The 27,040-nt window shown below is 55.2% G+C and overlaps 1 protein-coding gene across 2 annotated transcripts; it reads left to right on the forward strand.

The window, feature by feature from the left end:
- The first annotated feature begins 1,857 nt into the window (after positions 1 to 1,857).
- On the forward strand, positions 1,858 to 27,040 carry ADAMTS15 (ADAM metallopeptidase with thrombospondin type 1 motif 15). 2 transcript variants are annotated; one of them, XR_003109622.3, is made up of 9 exons: positions 1,858 to 3,430; positions 15,427 to 15,559; positions 15,764 to 15,931; positions 16,129 to 16,412; positions 19,690 to 19,867; positions 21,347 to 21,528; positions 21,635 to 21,810; positions 23,597 to 26,517; positions 26,627 to 27,040. XR_003109622.3 is itself a non-coding variant. In XM_006061687.4 (8 exons), exons 1-8 carry the CDS (start codon positions 2,474 to 2,476, stop codon positions 24,336 to 24,338), a joined length of 2,820 nt encoding a protein of 939 aa, XP_006061749.1. In that variant the 5' UTR covers positions 1,858 to 2,473; the 3' UTR covers positions 24,339 to 27,040. The 2 variants fall into 2 exon arrangements, 1 of the variants encoding a protein (XP_006061749.1); XM_006061687.4 differs by having other exon boundaries at positions 23,597 to 27,040.

Raw genomic sequence — 27,040 nt, forward strand, 5'->3', positions numbered from 1 at the left:
ACACCATCTCTTACTCATTCACATAATGAATTTCAGCCCCACACATCTCAGCTGAAGTGGGGCCCCAGGAGAATAGTGGGCACCGGAGCACTCTTCCTGTTCCAAAGCCCCAGGGGGCTCTTGCGCCCAGATCCTTTATGGGGAGAGAATAATGGGCAGAAAGTGCTCTTTCTGGGACCAGTCCCAGCATTCTCTTCCCTTCCACAGCTGAGTTGTTGACTCCAGCAGCCACTCTCCTAAGAAAATTCCAAACTTCTTCCGCACACCCCCTTCTCATGCTTCAGATCTTCACGCACTGTCCCACTCTTACATGTTCCTCCTCTTACAAGCTCAACCCAGAGCCCTTTGGTTCTGGAAAGATTTTCTAGGTCTCAGGAGAGACAGGAGAGCCTTCCTTGCTCTACTTGCCCTCCTTCCTTCTCAGAAGAAAGACGTAGATTTTACTGAGAGCTAGGAAGGACCTTGGGGCCCAGAGCCAGAAACAGGGCTCCCAGACTCCCCTCAAAGTCAGTGGGATCTCGTGACTTGATGGCCTCACCACTGCACACCCTCAGCTTCTCACTCCAGAGTCCTTCCTGTACTTGGTCAAGGATCACAGGAGAGAAAGGCAGGGAGGAAGTACTCTTTCTTTCTTTTCTAAGAAATACTTTGAGGATGCTCCCTTTAAAAATGTTTATTTTCATTTATTTATTTGGCTGCTCTGGGTCTTCATTGTGGCATGTGGAATCTCATTCCCTGGCCAGGGATTGAACCCGGGCCCCCTGCATTGGGAGCCTGGAGTCTTAGCCACTGGACCACCAGTGAAGTCCCAGAAAGTACCTTTTCTTGATGTTTCTTCCACTGTCCACCAGTGCCTCAGCCCCTCTTTGGCAGGAAGACCACCCTTTTCTCCACATCCCTGGGCACTGGTGTGCTGGTCAGTGCTAAATATGGCTCTCCATCACCCAACCCCTCTCCAGTCCTGAGCATTTGCCCCCTTGAGCGGTGTGAACACTCCCACAGGACCTGGTCTGAGCTTCTGTCATGATGCCCCTGCATCATGTGGGATGTGGGATGGGCACCACTCAGTCCTGCCCTCCTACCCTCACAATCTGCTCTCCTCCCTACACCTCCCCGCCCCAGCGGGCTGGGGTCTGTCCTGAAGGACTGTTGATCCCCCAGGCTCCAGAGCACAGATAATTGTGCTCAAATCATTAGGATGTGATGGGGCTTCTTATTACACATGATTTATAAGTTCACATAACTAAAATGTTAGTGATGACTGTGTAATAGCAAAGTTATTGAAAACTAACCATCGGTACCAGCCCATCCTGCCCACCGTCTGCCCTCGTGGCAGATGGTGGGCCTGGGCAGCCATAGGTTCCAAACAAGCTCTCCATGGGCCCCAGAATGTGCCCTTCTGGCAGCAGTAGCACATGTACAGGGGCAATTCTTGGTTCTGGATTTTTTAGGGGACACTGTGATGAGGAAGGGAGTAGGCAATGGCACCCCACTCCAGTACTCTTGCCTGGAAAATCCCATGGACGGAGGAGCCTGGTAGGCTGCAGTCCATGGGGTCGCTAAGAGTCGGACACAACTGATCGACTTCACTTTCACTTTTCACTTTCATGCATTGGAGAAGGAAATGGCAACCCACTCCAGTGTTCTTGCCTGGAGAATCCCAGGGACGGCGGGGCCTGGTGGGCTGCCGTCTATGGGGTCGCACAGAGTCGGACACGACTGAAGCGACTTAGCAGCAGCACCAGCAGTGATGAGGAAATTGCAACGGGAGGGCTGAGGTGGGTCTGGGAGAAGTGGTTAGCCTCCAGTCTTCATATTGCATTCCTGACCCCAACTGCCTTGAGATAAAGGCTAAGACCCAGGGCGCAGCCAGCCGAAGGTCCGGACTGATGCTCTGGGCACTGGGGCCGGACGCAAATGCAGACTCCGCCGCTGGTTGCTCTGGCCAGCCCACGCCTCCTGCTTCAGCGCAACGCCACTCCCTCCCCGCCAAGTGGCTCTGCGCTCGGGAGGCGGGATCGAGTTCTTCGGTGGCCCCAGGAGGCTGCAAGCTTTGGGAGGCTGGGAGAGGAGGGAGGGAGAGCGCTGACTGGGCAGTCCAAAGAGGAGGGGGCCTTTAATAGGCTCGCCCAGCGCCTGGTTTGCTGCGCTGCGAACCGCTGGGGTTCGGAGAAGCGGCCGGCACCTCCCTCTAGCTCTCCGCTGCAAATCTTCGTCCTTGCACTTGACAGCGATTGTACTTAAGCTCCCAGGGCGCGCTCTGCTTGGAAAGGCACAGGTAGGAGGCGCGAGCTGCCCGGTGCACGCTCACAGCTCTGGGAGGAGTCTCCCTCTCTGGGGTTCTCCTTTCTGGGAGCTGCGGGCGGCCCGGGGCGTCGGTGGTTCCGGTGTGCGGGCTGCAAGGAGACCGTGCCGGCGGTCGGGGAACCGGGCCGGGCCCTTCCAAGAGCGCGGCTGTGCGCTGCCCGGCGCCATGCTTCTGCTGGGCATCTTAATGCTGGTTCTCGCCGGGGCACCCGCTGGCGGCTCAGAGCCAGAGCGGGAGGTGGTGGTCCCCATCCGACTAGACCCGGACATCAACGGCCGCCACTACTATTGGCAGGGTCCCGAGGACTCCGGGGATCAGGGACTCATTTTTCAGATCACAGCGTTTCAGGAGGACTTTTACCTACACCTGACGCCAGATGCTCAGTTCTTGGCACCCGCCTTCGCCACTGAGCACCTGGGCGTCCCCCTCCAGGGACTCATCCGCAGCTCTCCGGACTTGAGAAGTTGCTTCTATTCTGGGGACGTGAATGCCGAGCCAGACTCGTTCGCCGCCCTGAGCCTGTGCGGGGGGCTACGCGGAGCCTTCGGCTACCGGGGCGCCGAGTATGTCATTAGCCCGCTGCCCAACACCAGCGCGCCGGCGACGCAGCGCAACAGCCAGGGCGCACACCTCCTCCAGCGCCGGGGCGCCCCCGGCGGGCCTCCCGGAGATTCCACGTCTCGCTGCGGGGTGGGCTCAGGCTGGAACCCCGCCATCCTGCGGGCCCTGGACCCTTACACTCCTCGGCGGATCGGCTTAGGGGAGGCTCGCAGCCGACGCAGGTCCGGGCGCGCCAAGCGCTTCGTGTCTATTCCGCGATACGTGGAGACGCTGGTGGTGGCGGACGAGTCGATGGTCAAGTTCCACGGCGCGGACCTGGAGCACTATCTGCTGACGCTGCTGGCCACGGCGGCGCGGCTCTACCGCCACCCCAGCATCCTCAACCCCATCAACATCGTCGTGGTCAAGGTGCTGCTTCTCGGAGACCGCGACACGGGGCCCAAGGTCACGGGCAATGCGGCCTTGACGCTGCGCAACTTCTGCGCGTGGCAGAAGAAACTGAACAAAGTGAGTGACAAGCACCCGGAGTACTGGGACACGGCCATCCTCTTCACCCGGCAGGTGAGTCGACCCGTCATCTCTTTGGATCCAGGTAGCCCGCATTTTTTGAGGGGGCGGGAGTCTCCGCCCTTAACTCTCCGAATGTCCTTTATGCCGCGCAGTCACCGCCTCACCCCCGAGTTTGAATTTCGTTGATCTCTTCCGACTGCCACTTGGGCTCTTGGGGGGAAAGACTGCCGCTAGGCACGGCGGAGCTCTGACTCGCGTGCATGCGGACGCACGTGGGCGGTGGGAGGAACGTCCGCTCCTTCGGAAGGTGTTGGCCCGGCGCGGCCAATGACGCCGAGGGGCCGGGACCCAGGAAGTTGCCGCCCCGGAGCCGCGGTTGGTCTGCACGGCCGATAGGGGGCGCCCCGAGGATGGTGTTGGAGAGTCCAGCCCTTCTTCAAGGGGGCGTCCGAGTCCTTCCGGGCCCTCCTTCCCAGGCTTCCTTCTTGTGCTCGGGGACCTGGGAGCTGAGCGCCCGCTGTTCTTCTCGAGGGCAGCACGTTGCAGTCCTCTGTCCGTCTTGGGCCTGGGAAGTCTGGATTGGGGTGGAGGGCTCGTTTGGATTTTTTCGTGGGTTGCAGCGACAGGACAGACTCAAGTACAGGGAGCATTCCCTTCTTCCTTGCTGCTTCTCCCTCCCCCGGGCAGCGCGGGGTCTGGCTCCTCTCTGAGGGGGCTTCTGGCCCATTCAGAGCAGGTGGAGTAGTCTGAGAGTTCGGAGCCTGGAGCTCTGAGTGGAGCTTTGCTCGGAGCTGAGCTGAATTGTCCCGTATCCCTGTTGGCAGGTCGGGGGATGGGGGACGTGGGCGCCCTGAGGTAGCTCCGCCGAGCAGGCTCACTGACACGTCCTGTGAGGGCTCCAGCTCCCGCCCCCGGCCGCGCGGAAGGAGTCAGCTCAGTGACAGAGCGCAGATCCCAGCTGCAGGGCTGGAAAGACACTGAGTCTTGGGATTAGAAAGGTCAGAATAGCAGATCAGAGAAGCCTTTGGTGCTATGGATCTATTGACATTTTAGATTCATAGATTGGGTGCTGTGTTGTCGGAGTCTTGAAATTTCTCAGGTGTGAGAGACTGAGAGAGAAGAGGGCGTCCCTGTGACCTGCTTCCTCTGACTCTGGGAGCTGGGGCTTGAATCAGTGCCAGGCTCTCGCTTTGTTCATGTCATAACCACAGCCTTCTGGGGATGGCATGGAGCCCTCGGGGTACCTGTGGGGTCCTGAGTCTCTGCTGTATGCAGGTGAACTGGTGCGCACAGGGCTGGGGCAGGAGCCTTCCACACTGACCCAGCTGGCACAGCTGGGCCCTTCCTGGGGCTGAACTTCCTCCTTTCCCAGCCTTCTCCTCCCACCACCGGGTTCCTCTAGGGAGGTCTTTGGCCTGAGTGTTTCCTTGTGCTCATTCTTCCAACTGAGGTCCGGGGAGCTGTCACTGCCCCACTCCTCCAGGTTCTGCCTGAGTTACAGGGAAGCTGCAAGGAAGGGGGTCTCGACCTCTGCACACAGCTCGGCAGTCAGATGGCTGGGGAGAGAGCAGAGGCTGTGAACAGTTCTCTTAATGGGCAAAGCAGCTGTTGGCCTACCTGCTACCCGGGATGCCCTGTGAAGGTTGCTCACTGGTCTAATGTAACAGACCTGTGTCTCTGCCGCCTCGTGGGGTGGCTCACTTTCGGAACAGGACTCCTGCAGGAGTATAGGTCACGCTGTTGGAAGGATCGGCCTTGTGAAGCAGCAGCAATCAAACAGTGTGACAGCTTCTGTCTGTTGCTGGTGTGGGCTAGATTCCCCCCTCCCAGGGGGCCTTGTTGGCCATGCATATTAGGCACAAGATGTGTGGCCACTTGGGTCAGAAGCAGGGGTGTGTGCGATGTGACCCCTTAGAAGCTGTCTTTTGCTCAGTCGTCGCGAGGGCAAAGCCAGAGAGTGGGGAGGCTGTGTTAACAGGCCCGTCAAGCAGATATGTGCTTTATGCTTTAGAGCAAACGTCTCTCCCCCACCTCCTCATCAGCACAGACTCCGGGGCCTGCCGCGTTCTCAGAGTCTTAGGAATGGCTCATTCCTGAGCTCCCGGGGGAAGAAACAGTATGAGATGAGAACGCCAGCATACAGCTGCGCTTTCTAGACAGAGGCCGGCATGGGCTCCAGGAGTCTGGAGCCACCTCTCTGCGCCAACACAAGAGGGACTTTTGTCTTACTTTGTAAGTTATTGTGTTAGTCGCTCAGTCGTGTCTGACTCTTTGCAACCCCATGGACTGCAGCTCACCAGGTTCCTCTGTCCCTGGGATTCTCCAGGCAAGAATACTGTAATGGGTTGCCATTTCCTTCTCCAGGGGTTCTTCCCAATGCAGGGATTGAACACAGGTCTCCTGCATTGCAGGGAGATTCTTTACCTTTGTAAGGGTCAGGAGCAATCCTTTAAATCAGATGTGTGAGCTTCTCTGCTTATATTTATCAGAATATTGGTGTAATTAATGCTTTTTCAAACTAAAATTTGAAAAGAATTATATATGCATGCTAAGTTGCTTTAGTCATGTCTGACTCTTTGCGACCCCATGGACTGTAGCCCGCCAGGCTCCTCTGTCTGTGGGATTCTCCAGGCAAGAATACTGGAGTGGATTGCCATGTCCTCCTCCAGGAGATCTTCCCGATCCAGGGTCAAAGCTGAGTCTCTTAAATTTCCTGCACTGGCAGGCAGGTTCGTTATCACTAATGCCATCTGGTAAGCCATATATAATTTGTTTGGATTAAATGTTTTTAGAAATGCACTTATTTTGTAAATTACCTTTGTCTCTAAAGGACCTTGAACTGACAGGTACATTTAGAGTTACCTATTTCTTGGATCTCCTGGAGATATTGGAAAAATGGTGTGATTGTCTCTGATCACACAATTGTGTTTTTCATGGGATGGAAGCAGTTAGGAAGAGGTCAGGTTTGGCCGGGTCATATTTCCTCCTGTGATGACAAGGGGCAAGCAGCTCTGGGGAGCTCCAGGTGCTCTGGGGTGCCCGGCGAAGAGCAGGAGAAGGGCTGGACGGGCGGAGGTGGAGCTCCCTTCCAATCCCTCAGTGCTGTGGCAGTGGCAACAAGCCTGGGCCAGGCTGTGGGAGCCTGCTGTCCTCTTGGCAGGCAGAGGAGGGGATGCGAGGTGTTGAAATTAAAACACTGGGAAGACGAGACTCAGGGAGGATCCTTTACTGTCCACAAAGGAGGAACCATGGATCACACAGCAAGGATTTTGACAATTTGAGGAGTTTCCTTAAAGATTCAGAATGAGTCTAAGTTCCTGGAGGAAGAGTGCATGTTGGATTGTGGAAAGCGATCAGCTTCCAGCTCATAACAGCCGGGTGAGGTCACACGGAATTGGAACCAGGATCTGTGGAGAATGAGAGCCAGTTGTTCTGCGTGGACTTTTATTTCTATGAGGAGAAGTTTCTATGGCTTCCGCTCTGCTGGGCAGAGGCCCAGTGGGACCACACTTCCCTGGGTCTTCTCTCTTCTTTAGGTTGGATGCCTCTGCAGTTTGGGTAGCTCTGTAGTTGGGTGACTTCCATTCATTTATCCATACATTCTCTTAACGCTTGCTGGGCATCTGTTACTTGCAGTGCTTTCCCGGGCGTGGAGATACAGATACTCGTAAGATGTGGCCTCTGGCCCCCAGGAATTCACCGTGTGTCAGGGAACTCCAACAAGGAAACAACCAATACAATGTGGTGTGACTGCCTTGTTGAAGACCAAGATCCCTCTTTGCTGGAGGCCAAATCATTCTCTTTAACACTGGTGTGCAGAAGCCGAGGATAAGGGACAAACAGATGCTGGATGGAAGGACTGGCGAGAAGGAAGCAGGTAGTGTCGATGGGACAGGAAGCTTGCTTCTTTCTTGTGGGAGGCCCGCTCCTCCAGTCCCTGCTCTGGTTTGCTCCCTGTGATGTCTCCTCCATGGGACTGACAGGTTTTAGGGTGTGTAGTTTGTGGGGTTTGCCCGCTTACTTCTTCAGGTACCTGTTTTTCCTGAGTGTGCTGAGTACCGCGCATGCTGCTCCCTTAGCCGCTCCCTTCCCCGATTTCCTCCAAGCTTTCTTCTTCCTCTTGTAAGGTCTTTGAGGCAGGGTTTCTGTCATCCTCTTCCTCTCCTCACTCCTGCTCTTACCTTTCTTCCTTTCACATCTCAAGCTTGGCACTCGTCTTCCCATTCTGGCCTTGGGTTTTGTGGGGATGTGTATGTATACCATGTGTACATGTACAGCATAGATGTGTATATATAGCATCACTGACTCGATGGACATTAGTTTGAGCAAACTCCAGGAGTTAGTGAAGGACAGGGGAGCCTGGCGGGCTGCATTCTCTGGGGCTGCAAAGAGTCAGACATGACTTAGCGACTGAACAACAAATCCGTAACCTGCACCGCATAGGATCGATCAGCATTCTGGAGTCTCATTTGGAATAGAGGCCAGTTCTTTCCGTAATTAACTAGATGCAACATGACAGTAAAATTTAGTGTTCAGACAAAAAATGCTAATGGTAAAATGATAAATGTCTTTTATACATATCCATCAATATAATAAAAAGAATCATAATTTTGTCAAGATCTTTTTTTGCTTATTTGTTTTTGATTTACCTTGTGTTAGTTTCAGCTGTACAGTAAAGTAAATCAGTTATATATGTACATATATTGTTATTGTCATTGTTTAGTTGCTAAGTCAAGTCCAACTCTTCTGCGACCTCATGGACTGACTGTAGCCTGCCAGGCTCCTCTGTCCATGGGATTTCTCAGACAAGAATACTGGAGTGGGCTGCCATTTCCTTCTCCAGAGGATGGATCTTCCTGACCCAGGAAGAACTTGTGGCTCCTGAATTGGCAAGTGGATTCTTTATTGCCAAGCCACCAGGGAAGCCATACATATGTGTGTGTGTGTGTGTGTGTGTGTGTGTGTGTGTATACTTTTTCAGATTCTTTTCCCTTATGCTGCTGCTGCTGCTAAGTTGCTTCAGTCATGTCTGACTCTGTGCGACCCCATAGACGGCAGCCCACCAGGCTCCCCCACCCCTGGGATTCTCCAGGCAAGAACACTGGAGTGGGTTGCCATTTCCTTCTCCAATGCATGAAAGTGAAAAGTGAAAGTGAAGTCATGTCTGACTCTTAGCGACCCCATGGATTGCAGCCCACCAGGCTCCTCTGTCCATGGGATTTTCCAGGCAAGAGTACTGGAGTGGGGTGCCATTGCCTTCTCCTCTTTTCCCTTATAGATTATTACAAAATATTGAGTATCGTTCCCTAGGCTATACAGTAAAACCTTAGTGTAAAATTACCTATTTTATATATCTTAGTGTATATATGTTAATCCCAAACTTCTAATTTATCCTTTTCTTAACCCTGTCCCCCTTTGGTTACTATAAGTTTTTTTCTATGTCTCTTGCTCTATTTCTGTTTTGTAAGTAAGTTTATTTGTATCATATTTTAGATTCCACATGTAAGTGATATCATATGATATTTGTCTTTCTCTGTTTGGCTTACTTCTCTCAGTATGGCAGTCTCTAGATTCATCCATGTTGCTGCAACTGGCATTATTTCATTCTTTTTTTATAGCTGAGTAATATTCCATTGTATATAGAGACTGTATCTTCTTTATCCAGTCATCTGACAGTGGAATTTTAGGTTGCATTCATGTCTTTGCTGTTGTAAATAGTGCTGCTGTGAGTACTGGGGAGCGTGTATCTTTTGGCATTAGAATTTTTGTCTTTTGTCAGGATCTTTTTTGAAGTCAGCCTTGGAGGAAGATGTTAGCAGAGAGAGAGAGAGACAGCTGTAGATTTGCTATTTAACAGTTTGTAAATCTTGATCACTAAATGGAAATTCAACTGCACTCCTTCTGGGAGGGAGGAGGCAGACAGCACGGAGGGGAGACGGTTCTCCCCGTCTGTAGGGAGATGCTTCTTCTGCCCGGTTTCTTACAGCACATAAGGAAGCCAAGAGTGATGGGCCAGGGTGGGGAGGAAGTTTGGAGGGAGGAATGTGCACTGGAAACTTTTCTTTGCATTTTTAGACACTGGCGAGTCAGGAGAGCCAGCGAGGTCTGTCCCCTGTGGGTCCTGCCCCTCCCCTGCCTCTGAACGTCTCACAGCTGTTCGCTGTGACACGCCTGGGTCGCATGGAGTGATGGAAAGAACACAGGCATGGAGGCGGGCGGAGCTGACTTGGGATCTTGGTGATTGCACATTTAGTCATGACACTGAATGTATCAGCTGTTTGAAGTTCTCTATCCTCATCCATAAAACAGGGATAACGATGCTGTGCAGGGCTGCAGAGGGGATGAGTTACTGAGCGTTCCAGAATCGGTGCCCTGTTACCATCACTGGCTTAGTCTGACTGTGTGTTTGCTGTTGTCCAGTTATTGCAGGTGGGCCCCTGGCTGGAGCTTAGGTTTAAGATGGCCCTGCTGCAAAGCCTTCTGCTCCATCCCCCTGCAGGTATGCCTTGACGCTTCCTCTATGTGTGGAAACTCTGGACTCTGAAGTGGCCAGTCCCGGTGATGTGTAAAATGCCTTCAGGCAGGGCCTCCCTGTATCTGTGTAGCCCCTCTGATGGGGCCTTGCACGTTGCTGTCATTCATGGGGTGGGAGGACCACAGAACCCTGAGTGCTCAGGTGGTTTCACCTTCCTTCCAGAGGATCGTTCCTCCATTGCTTGAGGTTGTTGCCTGCAGAGTCGGGAGAGGGAGCCTTAGGTTCTTTGGCATCGCATCGAGGCTCCTTGCTCTGGCTTTGCCCTGGTGCACCACAGGGACGGGCTTGGCGTGTCAGTATGGGGTCCGGAGCCAGGCACAGACCCCTTTCCCAGAGCACTCTTGGCCCCTGAGCCTGCCTTCCCCTCTGCCTGCGTCTCTCCCTGCCTCTCCCTACTGGTGACCAGCCTGAGCTCTGGGGGCAGGGGTCCAGAGTGGACGACCTTGTCCTCTTGAGCCCCTCCCCAGCCCCTTCATTCTTGGAGTGCTCATGCTCCAGAGGCAGCACAGAGGCCTGGGGAGGATCAGGCTCCCTGGCTTCACGGCCTGGGTTCAGCCCTCACTCGGCCCCTCCTTCCCCATCTCGCCTTGAGCTCACTGCTGACCCCGGGCTGGTTATGCATGGTCTCCTGGGGCTCATCTGTAGACGGGGCCTGGTTGTGGCACCTCCTTCACAAAGGTGCAGTGAGGAGTCCGACAACAAGCAGGTGAGGCACTTAGAACAGCATCTGCCACGTGAATGCCAGCGACCATTGGACATGGTACTCCTTGAAGTGATGGTTTCTGGAGAGAGTCTGGTCCCCTGCAAACTTTGGGTTCCTCTGCTTCCTCGCTGAGGGCATTCCTGTCTGATTCCCTCCATCTCTTGCTGTGACACCGTTCTGTGCATCTCGAGGGATTTGTATTCTGGTGGAACAGAATTAGGCTTCCCTGGTGGCTCAGGCGGTAAATAATCCATCTGCCGTGCAGTAGACCTGGGGGAACAGAACCTGCAGATACACACTGCTAGGACACGCCAGCCTCTTCTCACTAGGCTTCCTGAGTCACGCTGCCCAGACCCTGAGCTGATAGATTCTTTTCCTTCTAGCAAAGCAAGGCCCTCTTGTCCTTGGGGATTGCAAACAGAAGTGGATTTTGAGTTTGACGAGGAACTCCAGTGACGCATGAGAGAGATTCAGGTGGGCAACTGACTACAGGGGCCATGTTAATACCAGTGCAGGTGGTCTCACCAGTGGTGAACTGAGCCCTCGCTCATGTGATACTCTTCAGACTAAAGGCCATGCTGCCCTGGGTGTCCAAGGGTGTGGATTCTGACTCCATTCTTTACTTCAAAGTGGCCTGGCTTTGGTGGGGAGTCATCATAGCCCTCAGAGCCCCAGTTTCCTCACCTGTAGAATGAGAGAGAGGTTATGAAGAACTGTGAGTAGAATTCTTGGAAGCTGTGATGTGGCTTGTGACCATGAGCGTGGCCTCTCATGCCCAGAAATTCAATGTGAGCAGGAAACCTGTCTCCATCAGAATATGTGTCTTGTGCCACATAAAAAAATTTACTGTGCTTGATGTTTTAAATTAACTTTTACTGAAGGATAGTTGCTTTAGAAAGTTGTGTTAGTTTCTGCTGTACAGCGAAGTGAGTCAGCCACAGGTATACATGTACCCTTTTAGTTTGGGATTTCCTTCCCATGTAAGTCACCACAAGTCACTGAGTAGAGTTCCTGAGCCATACATTTCAGTTCAGTTCAGTCGCTCAGTCGTGTCCGACTCTTTGCGACCCCATGAACCGCAGCACGCCAGGCCTCCCTGTCCATCACCAACTCCCGGAGTCCACCCAAACCCATGTCCATTGAGTCAGTGATGCCATCCAACCATCTCATCCTCTGTCGTCTCCTCTCTTCATACTGCTGGAAAACATCAAGCACCTCAGTAGATGGTGGGGAAAGTGAGACGAAGTGGAAGGAGGACTGTAGGAGGACAGCTGGTCGGGAGGGGTGGTGTGTGTGTAGCTCACAGTCTTGGTAAACATGGTGAACCCTGTGGGGTGGCAGGGGTGGTCGTGGCTCAGTCACTAAGTCACGTCCAACTCTTTGCAACCCCATGGACTCAGCCTGCCGAGCTCCTCTGTCCATGGGACTTCCCAGGCAAGAATACTGCAGTGGGTAGTCATTTGTTTTTCTAGGTGATCTTCCCAATCCAAGGATCAAACCTGGATCTCTTGCACTGTAGACAGTCTCCTGCATGACAGGTAGATTCCTTACCTAATTGAGTGAGGTGCTATCCTTATTTGTTTCCCAACTGTGGCTCCAATCCTAAATTATTGTTATAAAAAGATAAAAGAATGATCCAGGAGGATTAGGTTCTTGGCCAAGAGGATTCTTGGGTCCTTTGGAAAAGTGGCTGTGGCTACAAGAAGAATCAGCAAGTCCCCAGAAATAGTGAAGCAGATGGCAGCTGGACTGGGAGGTGCCTGCACCCTGCAGGTGGAAGGACCCAGAAGCGGCTCTGGTTCTGGAGACAAGCACTTCGTGTAAAGCGGTTAAGGCAGCTGGAGTATGTGTGAGATCCCTCCAGAAGGGTGGAGACTCAGTGCCACAAGGGAGGCACGGCGGGCCCTACACAGTCACCTGTGGGAGTTGAAAGCAGGAGGCCCAGCGAGAGTTCCCCTGACATGGGGCTGAGGGCCAGGCAGAGCTCCAGATGCCCAGCAGCTGGTCTTCCTCCAGCGACAGGCTGCTCTTGGCTGCACCCCGACCCTCAGGAAGGTTGCTGGGTCTTGCCTTGTTCCTCTCATTTGATCCAGAGAAACTGGGGTTTCTTGATGGCAAGAACAGGTTGCTCCTGGCCAGGAGGGGCCTTCAGTGGCACATCTGCTGCAGAGAAAACCCGCCTTCCCGAGAGAAAGGAGGACAAGAGAGAAGAGAGGGCATGGAGAAAGCTCTCGGCTTCCAGGGCCTCTGGGCTGCAGAGGTGGGTTTCACAGCAGCCGCCGGACCCTGGCCTGAGCTCTCGCTCTGCTCAGCCTCTTCGGCTGAGCAAGGCAGGGGCTGGTCCTCTGAGTCTCCTTGTGGGTAACTTCACGCTTCTGTGAGTTGCTTTTATCAGTTGCACAGGGCGTGTCAGCAGACAAGATCGGCCTTAGGTTTCCTTCCCCTGAGCTGCCGAGGGGCAGAGGCTCATGGCACTTGGACTGTCTTGGTTCTCAGTGGGAGCTGGCCCCTCCAGGAGGGGAACAAGGCCCAGGGAATAGGCTGACTTGCCTGAAGGGACACGTCTGTGTCGTGATGGGTCAGGGCCAGCCTCTAAGCTTCTTGGTCTTGCCCTCTCCCACATGAGGCCAGTGCTGGGTGCCCATGGTGACCTGGGGACGGTGTGACATGTCTGTGTTGTGATGGGCCAGGACCAGCCTCTAGGCTTCTTGGTCCTGCCCTCTCCCACTCAAGGCCAGTGCAGGGCACCCATGGCAGCCTGGGGACAGTGTGACATGCTTGTCTGGCAGAGGCTGTCCCTGCAGGCTGTGATTGCCAGGCTGGAACTTCCAGGGGTGACCACCTCTGTGGGGTCCTGTGCTCCCCTGTCCCCCTCACTCTGCCCCCGCAGGAGCCTTCCTGCCTCCCTTCCGTCCTCTGTCCCCAGGTCACTCTGTCCACCCAGCCTGCTCCTTGGTGGCCAAGGTCCTTGAACCACTGATAAGCTGCTTCTTCCCTACTTCCTGCCGTGTCCTGACAGCAGGTGTTTTCTGGGTTTCAGAACTCAGGGGCCGGGGGTGGGACGGAAAGGAGAGCTTTCTGAGCCTTAGATGAGGAAAGGGTATTTGAAAGAAATGGAATTTGAGGTGTGCCTGGGGGGCTTGAAGAAGGGGCAGAGGTGCTGTGAGCGAGGGTCAGACGGCATTTCACCCGCCGGTGACTCGGGTGTCCTCCAGTTTGGTCTGATCCCCTGGGGGTTCTCTGGCCAGAAGCCCTGTGAACTTGTGAGGAACTGTGACTGTCACCTGACCGTGGGAAGCCAAGCCTGACTGCTCAGGTGGTAAACCTCTGAGTGCTTGAGATTAAATTTTGCTGATTTTCTGTACTATGACCGCATTTCCTCCATGCCCCCTGGCCCCACTTGTGCCTCCTGGCTGCCTACATTTTCCCCACGTCGGCATGGGTGTGCATGCTCACACACGCACACCCACCCCTAGAGACATACAGCTGAGCACAGCCATGTGTGTGCTGTGTGAGCCGCTGGGCTCCCCAGGGAAACACCAGCAGTACTTTCTCCCCAGGGGGGCTCCAGAGGCGTGGGGTGAACAGCAGTGACGAGGCCGAAGGAGCCTGAGCGTCCAGACCCCAGATCCTGGCTGGGGCTTGAGCGTCTCCGAGCTTCAGGGTAGTCTAAAGGGGGCGTCTGTGGGGAGGGTGGTGCTGAAAGCCCTACTCCGGGCTGGGTTGGAGGATTCCCAGGACTCTGCGTGTCAGGTGCAGACCCAAGGTCACCCCCATGATGAGATGCGATCAAGAGTCGCAGGCTCCACCCTCAACAGATGTGTGTGATAACACCTCTGCTTCCTCAGCCTCTGCTGGGGCACGTGAGATGCTGCCCGTATACTTCTTGTAAACAGCCCAATGGCTTCCACAGTGCAGGCGGGGGTAGGATGCAGACGGCATCAGTGCCACCTGTTCAAAGCGACTTTTCAGGAGGAGCAGAATGTGCACAGGGGTCCCGTTCTCGTCCTGCTCAGGGCGCCAAGGTCCCTGGCGTGTCGCTGGCCCACGGTGCGCCCAAGCCCTGTGGGATGCGCTCCCCGAGGGCTGCTGGAGGCCCTGGCCCACAGCAGCTTGTTTCAGGCCAAAAAGAGGGACGGCCCTTTCTGCTCAGGTCCTGTTCCCTGTTATGTATAGTCTTCGTAGCGGCTGTCAAGCCTGTGGTCCCCAGAGCTCTGTGGCCAGTGGAGTGGGGTTTGGATCTGGGCCTGCATCTGCCTCGCTCTGCCCCTCCCAGCCGTAGCAGCTGGGCCTCGGGCAGGGCGGGCCCTTGGCCAGTGACCCGCTGGCTGAGAGTCTGAGCTTAATTCATGGTTGTCTGAAGGCCATCCCCCATTGAGGACCCAGGCTCCCAGAGCCGACTCTGCTGGGAGAGCGCTGGCTTTCCACCCCCTCCTGCCCAGTTAGCCACGACCAGAACCTCACCCAGCTGGGGAGTACCCACTTCCTGGGCTGGAAGGCGGTCTCTCTAGGAAGCAGTGGTCCTTCTCATGTAATTATGGCCTCCTGATTTCCTCCCTGGGGCTTTCCTGGGTAGGATTTGGGCAGCATCTTCTCAGCTCGCAAGCCAGCAAGCTTTCCTCCCGAGGCCTCCTCCCGAGGCCTGGGCTCATTCCAGAAATAGCAGCCCGTAACCCCCTGGGCAAATGGCCTGGCTGGGAGGTGATGGGTCCCCGTGGTCTGGGAGTGGGTTGAGTGTCCTTCCTTCTCAACGGGTCCCCACATTACATCTCTAATTCGTGCCGGCCTCTGCTTCTCCCCTCCCGGCAGGACCTGTGTGGAGCCACCACCTGTGACACCCTGGGCATGGCCGACGTGGGCACCATGTGCGACCCCAAGAGGAGCTGCTCGGTGATTGAGGACGATGGGCTGCCCTCGGCCTTCACCACTGCCCACGAGCTGGGTATGCAGGGCTCTCGGGGTGGGGGTCGAGAGGCCAGGGCTCCCTTCTGCTCCCTCTGGGTGTGAGCTGGCTGCTCTGAGCAGGGCTGGACATTTGTCTTTTTCCCCTTGAGGCCCTGTAGCAGTGACTCCCTCTGCTGGGTGGGCCTGCCCCATGGGCCCCCATGCCATGGCCCCCCTCCGAGGCCCCTTGTCTCCCCTGCAGGCCACGTGTTCAACATGCCCCACGACAACGTGAAGGTGTGCGAGGAGGTGTTCGGGAAGCTCCGGGGCAATCATATGATGTCCCCAACGCTCATCCAAATTGACCGTGCCAACCCCTGGTCGGCCTGCAGCGCGGCCATCGTCACCGACTTCCTGGACAGCGGGCACGGTGAGCGGGGCCTGGGGAGGCGGGCCACCCGGCCCATCTGTCTTCTGTTACCCATCTCACTGGCAACCCGAGGAGCCAGGCTCTGGCGGGGCCCGTTCCGTGTCCCTGGCTTCGTCCTCTCCCTGCCTTCGAGACCCCGCGCTGGCCATGGCCGCCTCTCTGGGCCCGTCCCTGATGAACATCCTCGGCTCCCGCAGGAGACTGCCTCCTGGACCAGCCCAGCAAGCCCGTCTCCCTGCCTGAGGACCTGCCGGGCGCCAGCTACCCGTTGAGCCAGCAGTGTGAGCTGGCCTTCGGCGTGGGCTCCAAGCCCTGCCCCTACATGCAGTCCTGCACCAAGCTGTGGTGCACGGGCAAGGCCAGGGGCCAGATGGTGTGCCAGACGCGCCACTTCCCCTGGGCAGACGGCACGGGCTGCGGCGAGGGCCGCTTCTGCCTCAAGGGGGCCTGCGTGGAGAGACACAACCCCAACAAGTACCGGGTGAGTGGGGGCGGCGGCTTGGAGGGGCGGGGGCGGGGTGCTCAGGAGCCTCCCCAGGGGGCCAGCCCGGCACAGATTGCTGCGTGGCTGTAACTGTGTCAGTCCTGCGTGTGTCTCCATGACTGGCGGTGGTCCTGTCCCCTTCTTGATTCTGAGGCTGGAGAAAAATGATGTGGCCAGTCAGGGAAGCTGGCAAGCCTCCCACCTCCCAGTCCTGAGCTGCACCCCATCTCCTTGGGAGGGGCTCAGGACCTGGACTCCAGCCCCTGAAGCTCCGACTGGCTCATGACCTGCTCTTCATGTCTACCTTCTTTGGGTAGTTTATGGCCAGGGAGCCTGAGGTGCACCAGGCTCATCTGTTACATCCTGAACTTAGCTTCAGTTTCTGTTGTGATTTGTTGTTTTTGAAGTTGAAACATAAATGAAAGTTATTTTTTTCCTGATAAATAGGAATATCCACCAAACCAGAACAAATTCAAAACCCAGATATTCTCTGAATATAGTAAGAGTTTTATATTCTTCCGATCTTGGGTTGGGATAGCAAAGGGATTGGCACTTTTCCAGGCAGGAGGTCCACCCTCTCCCTAGATCCTGGTGGGGACTGTCCGTCCATCTTCTGTCTCAGCCCTGGCCACAGGAGAGCTTGCCGTGGGGTTTTTATGTACTCAGAGGCAACATGATAAAAAAGCATTCATCAAATACTTTATCAATCTCCTTGAGATGGATGTGGTACAGAATTCTGTAAAATCTTCTGTTTTGGGAATATACATTTAATTAAAACTTCATTCATTAGGCAACAACCCACTGTATTCAGGGTTCTGGGTGGTCAGAAAAGCAAAGAAAACATGGGCCATGTCAGAAAGCACACCGTGTAGTGGGGAAATTAGAAATGTGACTGTCATGCAGGGGGTGGAAGAGCGTGCGCTGTGCGTTGAGACAGAGCAGGACGCGTGTTGTGGAGAACAAGAATGAGAGCCCAGTGATGATTGGAGGGGCCTGAAAAAGCACCGATGAGGAGGGTGGGCTGGAAGAGAGCCGTGAGGGATAAGTGGGGTCTCAACGGGCAGAGATGGGGCAGAGTCCGGGAGGTGGGCTGAGCTGGAGGCTTGTGGGGATCAGTGCTCCATTGGGGACATCTTTGAGAGGGTGGTTTGGAACCAGCCAGAGGCTGCCTGGACCCCTAGTCCGTTGCACAGAGGCCAGGAGCTCTTGAGGACAGGCCAGTCATGGCCAGCTCCTTCTCTTGGGAAGAAGAATCTGGAGGGTTAAGAGATAGGTTAAGAGGATGTTGGGTATAGGAAATGTGATGTGAGAGGCACTCTGGACCTCTCAGTCCCTCAGCAGCCAAATCCACTCTGTCCTCAGCCTCATTTCTGAGCAGACTGTCGCTTCTTTACCTTGGCCCTTCAGGGAGTTACTGCCCTCAGCAGTCAAGATCAAAGCTTATTAATCACCCCAGTGACCTCAGTTCAGGAATCCCACTCTGTCCACTGAAGCCCCATTTTCCCCAGTTTAACTGCCTCTAGTTTCTGAACTCCAGCAATTCTTCAAGTCCATTTTATGTACAGTCCCATCCATTGATCTGACCATCTTTCCATCGTCCCTCACGCAACTCAGATCCTCACCAGCCTGTTACTGAGTGGAGACTTGGTGGTCCAGGGTTGGAATCACTCCTTCACAGACACTCCCCTGCCCCGTCCCTATTCAATGTATTCACTGGGCTCAGCCACCCCCCCAATGGCATCTAACTCTCTCCCATCCCCAGTGGTGCCGGCCCACCTTGCCAGGACCAGCCCCACCTCCCTCTCCCCCACCTGCTTTAATCCCATCTGACAGCAGGTGCGCAGGCTTCTTTTTATTGTTTGTCTTCCCTGCTGGGATGCGTTTGCTTTGAAGGCAGATATTTGCTTGTAGTAACAATTCAACAAATACTGGGCAAATGAGTGATTGGATGGCGCATGGCAGAAGTGTTTCCTGTAGGAGCGTGCAGGAAGAAGTGATGCCAGGTAAAACAATGTAGCATCATCTCAGAAGCCACAGGAGCAAAGTTAAATATTGAAGACTGGGGACCACAGGCCTGGGCACGGACTCTTTCGGTCTTTAGGGGGTCACTGCTGCCTTGGCCAGGGGGCTCCTGTGATGCAAGGCACAGCAGAGGCAGCAGGTAGAAACAGCAGGTGTAGCTGACTCGCTGAGGAGGGGAAGGGCTGAGTTGGGGTGGGCTCTGATTTGAGGAGAAAGTGGGGTTAAGGGAAAGTGGTCTTCTGCAGGATGAAACAGAGACACTGGCAACAATGAAACAGAAACTTTCTGACAGAGAACAGATGGGAGAAATGTTCTGAGTACCTACATCAGTCACAGTGTCTGTCTCCTTGTGGGTTGGTGGCTTTGGATGATCTGTGACCATGTTTCCACCCCAGCATGTACAACGGGGCCTCATCCCCTGTCGCCCACCCCATGTGTTTTCAATGCCGAGAACTTAACTTTACTGTCATCCCAAGAAAAACATAATGAAGACTATAAATTCTCTATCCTCTCTCCACCCTCTTGAAAAGTAAAACAACACTGCATAATTCACCCCAAAGCCAAATAGACTTTGAGGATTGCTTAATAGTCTCCTCTCTTTATCTCCTCTGAACACAAACATTACATCTGCTTGTAGCAAAACTTTCACAAATGCAACCCCAGACTGAGGTGACAGCCAATCTGGTTTGGTGAAAAGTCTGAATTGTAGAAACCTCACAGATGAGACTATTCAGGTATCTATCGTGACATGGTTTACTGGCCACTTTAGATCCAGAGACTCTTGTAAGGACACTAACAATACGTAAAGAGGAACCTTGAGCTCCTGGGAGGTGGCCAGCATTGACCTGGGAAATATCACACACGTTGCATCATTTCAATCTTCCACCTGACCTCACGCCTGAGGTCAGATGTGCTGGCTCCATTTTTGCATGTGAAACACCTGAAACTTGAGGAAGCTTTTCTGCTTTGCTCAAGACCACTCATGCGGTGAGGGCACAGGTTGGAGCGTCCCTGACCGACTCGACAGCCAGGAGCCCCGTCCTCCCGTGCGGCCTGGCTTCTAACTGGGAGCAGTGGCCATTTGCTCATCTCCAGGCTACAGTGTGGTGTGCGTCCCGGGTCTGGAAACAAAGCGGGTTTTGTCCTGGTGGGGTGGGATGGTGGAGGCTGCCCCCGGGTAGCTCTCCTGGAGGATCCCGGTGCACGTGTGGCGCCTGGACCCCGCAGGAGTGTAACAGTGCCTTCCTCGCAGGTGGACGGCTCCTGGGCCAAGTGGGAGCCCTACGGCCCCTGCTCGCGCACCTGTGGAGGGGGCGTGCAGCTGGCCCGGAGGCAGTGCAGCAACCCCACCCCTGCCGACGGCGGCAAGTACTGTGAGGGCGTGAGGGTGAAATACCGCTCTTGCAACCTGGAGTCCTGCCCCAGCTCGGGTGAGGAGGGGGTGCCCGTGGCGCAGCCGGGGAGGTGGGCTGGAGGCCACAGAGCTGCTTCAACCGAGGTCCTCGCCCCTGGGGCAGAGTCTGCAGGCGCAGAGGTACCTCGTGGTATCATTTCTCTGCCCACTAACCTCTGCCAGGGCTGTTATCCTCTGAGGCTGAGGCTGGAAGGCTAAATGGTCCAAGGGGGACAGGACACTAGAACCCTCTTAGTTAAGCACTGACAAGCCCATCTTCATAGGCAGGAATTCTTTTCAACAGGTTAGCTTTTAATTTATGTATTTTCTAAGAATAATCCTTTGCAGTAACAATAGCAGAATGAAAATAAAATGGTTTAGGGAAAAAAAAACAAAAACTGTTACATATCCCTTGTTTGACTTTCCTATAGACCATGATCAGCTCTCTGTAATTTGCTGGGATAAAAGTAAATTACATCTTTTCCACATTCTCAGTTTCTTGCTATTTTTATGAGACTGGAATAGATACAGCCCAGCTTAGAACTCAGAGGTGGTTCTTACTTACATATGAGCAGGAATTCTTCCTCCAAGCCTCTTGAACTTGGGTGGGGGGAAGATGACATCTCTATATTTATTAACTTTTTAATCTAAAATTTAATAGTTTTTTAAGTTAGAAATTTAGTATTTTTTTGTTTGTTTGTTTTTTGCTAACCTTTCCACCTAAAATTTAGTATTTCTCTTAGTTAGGCAATAAACTGTAATGCTGGTCTGTGGCTCTGCCCCTGCTAGAAATCCCAGGTATTTTCATATGTTGTGTATTTTCAGTTGTGGCAGATTCCTCAAAATGCCATTTGTGCTCATCACCACTTCACACTTAGTTTTTTTTTAAGCTTTTAAAAAATATTTTACTTAATTTTATTTTTTGACTGTGTGGCACAGCATGTAGGACCTTTAGCTGCCCGATCAGGCAAATAACCCTCGCTCCTTGCAGTGGAAGCTGGAGTCTTAACCCCTGGACCTCCAGGGAAGACCTTCTGGTTGTTTTTTAGACTCATCATTGAATTTTGTTATATAATGAGTTAACAAGGAAGCACATGCATCACAAATATGTTTCAAAATATATTGATTGTTGTGTGTTAATATAATTGGTATTCTTTGTAATCTGTGTATGTATTTTATGCATTTAGGAACATTCTGTAAACAGTCTCAATAGGTCACTGAAGGCTTCTATTTAGGATTCCTGTTGTAGAGGGAATTTAAGGCTGGACCACTGGGGAAGGTGGCACATTGTCTGGGGGATGCCTTATCATCTGTATCCTGCATCCTTTGGTCCCAGCCTGCATTGGTCCTTTGAGATGGGGTGGCTTCGGTGATGAGGACCTCTCAGCCAAGGGTGGAGAGGAGCTGTTTGGAGCTGAGGGAGGCTGAGCAAGCACACGGGGCGGGGTCCTATTCTTTGCCCTCCCCCCCACTGCCCCTCCCTTGAGCTTCCTACATGTGCTTCCTCCCTCCCCAGCCTCTGGCAAGAGTTTCCGGGAGGAGCAGTGCGAGGCTTTCAACGGCTACAACCACAGCACCAACCGGCTCACCCTGGCCGTGGCCTGGGTGCCCAAGTACTCGGGCGTCTCCCCACGGGACAAGTGCAAGCTCATCTGCCGAGCCAACGGCACTGGCTACTTCTACGTGCTGGCTCCCAAGGTGGGTGAGCTCGGGCAGGAGGCCGGGGGACGGGGGGACACAGTCTTAGGGAGTGTCAGGCTGAGCTGCCCCTGTTCCTCTTCTCCCTGTCCGGGGGGCCCTGCAGGTGGTGGATGGCACGCCTTGTACCCCAGACTCCACCTCAGTCTGCGTCCAGGGCAAGTGCATCAAGGCAGGCTGCGATGGGAACCTGGGCTCCAAAAAGAAGTTCGACAAGTGTGGGGTGTGTGGAGGAGACAATAAGAGCTGCAAGAAGGTGTCAGGACTCTTCACCAAGCCCATGTGAGTTCTGGGCCCTGGGGGTGTGTCCAGGACAGGGAGAGGAGGGATGGGGGCGGGGGGGGAGGAGTTACCCCCCAGGCCCTAACCTTAGGTTCAGTGCAGTTCGGTTCAGTCGCTCAGTTGTGTCCGACTCCTTGTGAATTGCAGCATGCCAGGCCTCCCTGTCCATCACCAGCTCCCGGGTTAGATGGGGTAAATGTCAGATCCTGGCCAGCACCCTTGCTGTGGAGGCCACTCATGCTCGCCCATGAGAGTGATGTTCATTCATTCATTCATCCAACAAAGATGGAGTCTTGAGTAGGACCCTGCTTAGCGGGAGATGATATTTAGGGAGACAGTAAAGTCATCAGGGCCCGTCTCGGGTCCTAGAGTGAGACTGACCTATGTTCAGATCCCATTTCCCACTTTCTTGATGACCCTGGTCCAGTGACACAATCTCTAGGCTTTCAGATTTCCCCACTTGTAAAGTGAGCACGGTGCTAGTGTATTTCCAGTCCTACTATTGTGAAGGTTAAGGGAATTAATTCGAGTAACATGCTTAGCATAGTACCTGGTGCATAATAAATGCTCACTAAATGTTCTTGATGTTGATAAAAAACAAAACTTACCTGGGGATAGATGTGACAGTTTCCCTGATTCCTGAGCATGAGGCCCTGGCCTTGGGAATGGGATGAAGGCAAGAACAGCAATAAACTTCAGGGAGACAGGGGAGTGAGCAGCTGGTGTGAGGGAGCCCCCTCCCTGATCATCTGGAGAATTGTCCCAGCAGAGCCTGGGCTCCTGGCTTTCCAAGGTCCAGCACAGCCCCTCTCTTTCAGGGGATTGTGCTCCTTGGAAAGTCCAGATCCACTCTCTGGAAAAGGAGGTGAGCAGAGCCCCTGCTGCCTCAGTCGAGGGGTATGGTTGGCTCTGAGAGCTTGGGGGTCCACATGCTGCCGGTGGGAAGGCCTTGATGGCTGTCCAGGAGCCTCCACTGTCTCCCCAGACACAGTTCCCTCTGTCGAGCCCTGGGTGCAACCTGGGTGCTCAGACACTGAGAGCAGATGGCGTTGTAGTCTCGGAGACCTGCAGGGGAGACCCGGGGGAGGGAATTAAAGGTAGATCCCCTGACTTGCTTCACTAGCTAAATGGCAGGTGTCCCTTTCATAGATTAGTGGAGCCAGAAGGAGCCTAAGACATCCATTCTTTTAACCTGCTCATTGCGTAGATGAGCTGTGGAGCCCAGAGAGTCTGATTCACTTGAACTCATCAGAGAGCTGACACCCCAGCCAAGGCTTGGTCTGGGTCCCTGACTCTGGGGCCACATACCTCCCGTACTCAGGTGGTGCTAGTGGTAAAGAAACGGCCTGTCAATGCAGGAGATGTAGGAGACCTGGGTTCAGTCCCTGGGTTGAAGATCCTCTGGAGGAGGGCATGGCAACCCACTCCATTATTCTTGCCTGGAGAATCTCATGGACAGAGGAGCCTGGCAGGCTGCAGTCCATGGACTTGCAGAGTCGGGACACAACTGAAGTAACTGAGCACGCACACACACCTCTGAGCACAGAGCCCCAGCCTCCCCCCAACCTGCTCCTCCTCCTTCCTCTTCACTGCCTCTGGAGGATCTGGTTGTGGGTGAGGCAGCCTCACCACCACTTGGTTTGTGTGACCCTGGACGGGGCCAGGCTATGGACTCTGCCGCTTGCGTGAGCCTCTGGGGGGTTTGGGGAAGAGGAACCGATCTGGGGGCGGAGGGCAGCGGGGTCATGAGGCCTGAAGCCCTCTAACACGCATCCTTCCACCGCAGGCACGGCTACAATTTCGTGGTGGCCATCCCAGCGGGAGCCTCCAGCATTGACATCCGCCAGCGCGGCTACAAGGGGCTGATCGGAGATGACAACTACCTGGCCCTGAAGAACAGCCAAGGCAAATACCTGCTCAATGGGCACTTCGTGGTGTCGGCCGTGGAGCGGGACCTGGTGGTGAAGGGCAGCTTGCTACGCTACAGCGGCACGGGGACTGCGGTGGAGAGCCTGCAGGCCTCGCGGCCCATCCTGGAGCCCCTGACAGTGGAGGTGCTCTCCGTGGGCAAGATGACGCCGCCGCGGGTCCGCTACTCCTTCTACCTGCCCAAGGAGCCCCGGGTGCCCTCAGTGCACCACAACAGCGTCCTCAGCTTCTCCAACCAGGTGGAGCAGCCGGATGCCCGGGCCCCCGCGCGCTGGGTGGCGGGCAGCTGGGGGCCGTGCTCGGCCAGCTGCGGGGGCGGCCTGCAGCGGCGGCCGGTGGACTGTCGCGGGTCCCCAGGGCAGCGAGGGGCATCCACTTGCGATGCTGCACACCGCCCTGCGGAGACGCGCAGCTGCGGGGAGCCCTGTCCGACTTGGGAGCTGGGCGCCTGGTCGCCCTGCTCCAAGAGCTGTGGCCGGGGGTTTAAGAGGCGTCCGCTCAAGTGCTTGGGCCACGGAGGGCGGCTGCTGGCACGCGACCAGTGCGACCTGCGCCGGAAGCCCCAGGAGCTGGACTTCTGCATCCTGAGGCCGTGCTGAGCCGGCGGCCCTCCTGCCCACTGTTGGGCCCATCATGCTGCCGCCTCCCTGCCAGCTGCCCATACAAGGCAGCGGCCCGCGGCCCAGGCCATGAGGTCATCCACATCCAGGGACAAGGACCTGGGCGGGGAAGCGAAGTCACGAAGGCACAGTCTACCTCATGCCCGGCTCCTCCAGGGCCAGCCTCACGGTGAAGCTCAGAAGGGTGCAAAGCTGGGCAGGAGGCGCGGGCCCAGCCTCCCAGGGACAGGAGGATGGACGGGCGCCTCCCAGCAGAACTTCAGGGACCACGCCCCCTGCAGGGAGGTCACAGGCTGCTGGAAGAGCCACGGCCCGGCAGCTTGGCACCCTCAGGGGGCCCCAGGGCTCTGAGCCATCTCTGAACAAGGCAGGTCTTTTTGGTGCTTTCAGCCACTTTCTTTCCTGCCCGACCTGGACTCAACAGTGAAAACTGGCTGGGGGTGGGCAGAGTTGAGGGGCGGGGCCAGGGCAGGTGTAACTGGAGCCTGGGCCACTCCATGTGGAATGAGGTGTGTGCAGGGGTGGGGAGCGGCCTGGCTGCATCTTCCTTCCTCTCTCGGCCGTCCCTCCTCCCGGCGTCGTCTGGCCACCACACTAGTGGGAGGGCTTGTGTGCTGGTGTCCTCTGAGGCTTTGCAGATGGAGGCAGGCAGTCAGCGTGGAGATTGTTGTCTTCTTCACGAAGGATCCGACCATCCAAAAGAGATTCTGAAACTTTCGAGGGGTGACAGGTTCTGTTGCTGAAGCAGTGACTTTGAAGGGTGATCTGGAAGGGTCTGCTGTCTCGGGGGCTAAGCTTTGAGGGCATGTCACCCTAGGGAGGGAGGAGAAGGCCCCAGTTCTGACGGCTTCTTCCTCCAGGGAGGCAGGTGTAAATAAGGCCGTTATCTTAAACCAGCATTTCCATGGTGCTGACCCCACTGGGGGGACGTGGGACGCGCCCAGAAAGGCCAGGTGCCGAATGTCCAGGTGGACGTCGTCTGAAGAGCCGCACGTGGTCTGGCCTGAGAACCGTCCCACTGCATCGCAGGCCACAGTTTCTGCAGTTGGATAACGGGGTTCACTGTTTGCTACCTCAGGTCTGCTCTCTGGGTACACACCCTTCCCTGCCCAGGGCAGTGGTGACCCTGGTGCTTCCAGCAGCCCCGGCTGTCGTCCTCCATAGACTGAGCTGCCCAGACGCAGAGATGAACTAGGGTGCCTGCTTCCTGCCTCCCACAGCCCAGCCATCCCCCAGGCCCCCAAATGCGACAGGGTCTCTCTCTTCAGGTGCCTTGGGGACAGGTTTCAGGAGGCAGCAGCAATCAGTTAACTGACCCAGGGGCCCTTGGTGCTGCTGGAGACTTGTCTGTCTCAGAGATATGGTAGGGGAATGGAAACCGGGATATTTCCTATAGCTCCGAGTGGGAAGATGCTTTGGGCTTAGAGCTTTGGCTGAGCAGGGTATTTCTTGAGGGTGCGGCTGCGCTAGCATGGACACCAGAGATTCTGGTTCTGAGTACAGGTGGTGAGTCCTGGACCCCAGTGAGGTGACAGGCAGTCAGCACTTTTATCGGGGTTCCCTGCAAGTCAGAGTCTGCAGACCAGCGGGCCAGCCGGTGAGCCTGGGACCGTGTTCTAATCCTGGTCTAACCCTGGCTGAGCCCTTGAACAAGCTCCCGCTGTGGGCAGAGGGCAGGCGGGTGTCTTAGGCCGGGCTGCTGTCACCCTTGAAGAAGGCAGAGAGGATGAACCCCCTTCCCGCCTGAGTGAATGCTGGGGGGCTGCAGGGCAGAGGTGGACCCCCGCTAGCTGACGAAAGCACTGCACCCCACGCTCGATGCACCCCTCCCTGGTGAGGAGAGGTGAGGTGGCGCGGGGGCGTGCAGAAGGGTGGGTGGGAAGGGAGAAGCCGTCCATGGGGGCGTCTGGCCCCTAGCAGAGCGGCCTGAGGAATCATTTTAAGGAGGGACAACCAATCTTGTTCCTGACACAAGCTGGGTCTCAATGCTCTTTTCTGTCGTGATGTTTTTCTTTTACCTTTTTTTTTTCCCCCTTTGAAAAGAAGCACGAGCGAGACAAGTTGGGAGGTATGTCTTGTCTGGGACCACATCACTAATCAACCGTACTCTCCAAGAACATACTCTTCTCTTTGAGCAGAGAGAAGCCTCAAGGCACAGGTTTCTGGAAGTTGGGAGGTATGTCTTGTCTGGGACCATATCACTAATCCAACCGTACTCTCCAAGAACATACTCTTCTCTTTGAGCAGAGAGAAGCCTCAAGACGCAGGTTTCTGGTGACGGAGCAAAAAGTTACTTTGATCTCTTGTGTCTGTGGAAGAAGAGGAACATGCTGGGGGCTGCAGCCACCTCTTGGGTGGGGCGTGCACCAGTAAGGATCTGCCCATCACGTGCACTGACTGGAGGAACCCAGCCTCGCGGGTCTTGCCACGTTGGGGCAGGGGTGGGGAGCTGAGGACCGGTGGAAGGTCCTGAATGTCCTCGGCCTGGGTGCTGGCTCTCAAAGGCGCTAGACACTGTCACTGACAGAGCCCCTCTTGTGTTTGGTTCTTTTGCATTCCGGGTGCTGTAGAAGGATGGAAGGACCTGGGTGCTGGCGGGGCTGTGTATACTGTGTATACGTGGGAGCTGGCTGCTGCAGGGACGACAGCCTGCTCCCAATAAAGTTGTATTTAAGACCCGT

Source organism: Bubalus bubalis, chromosome 5 (genome assembly GCF_019923935.1).
Source record: "Bubalus bubalis isolate 160015118507 breed Murrah chromosome 5, NDDB_SH_1, whole genome shotgun sequence".
NCBI lineage: Eukaryota > Metazoa > Chordata > Mammalia > Artiodactyla > Bovidae > Bubalus > Bubalus bubalis.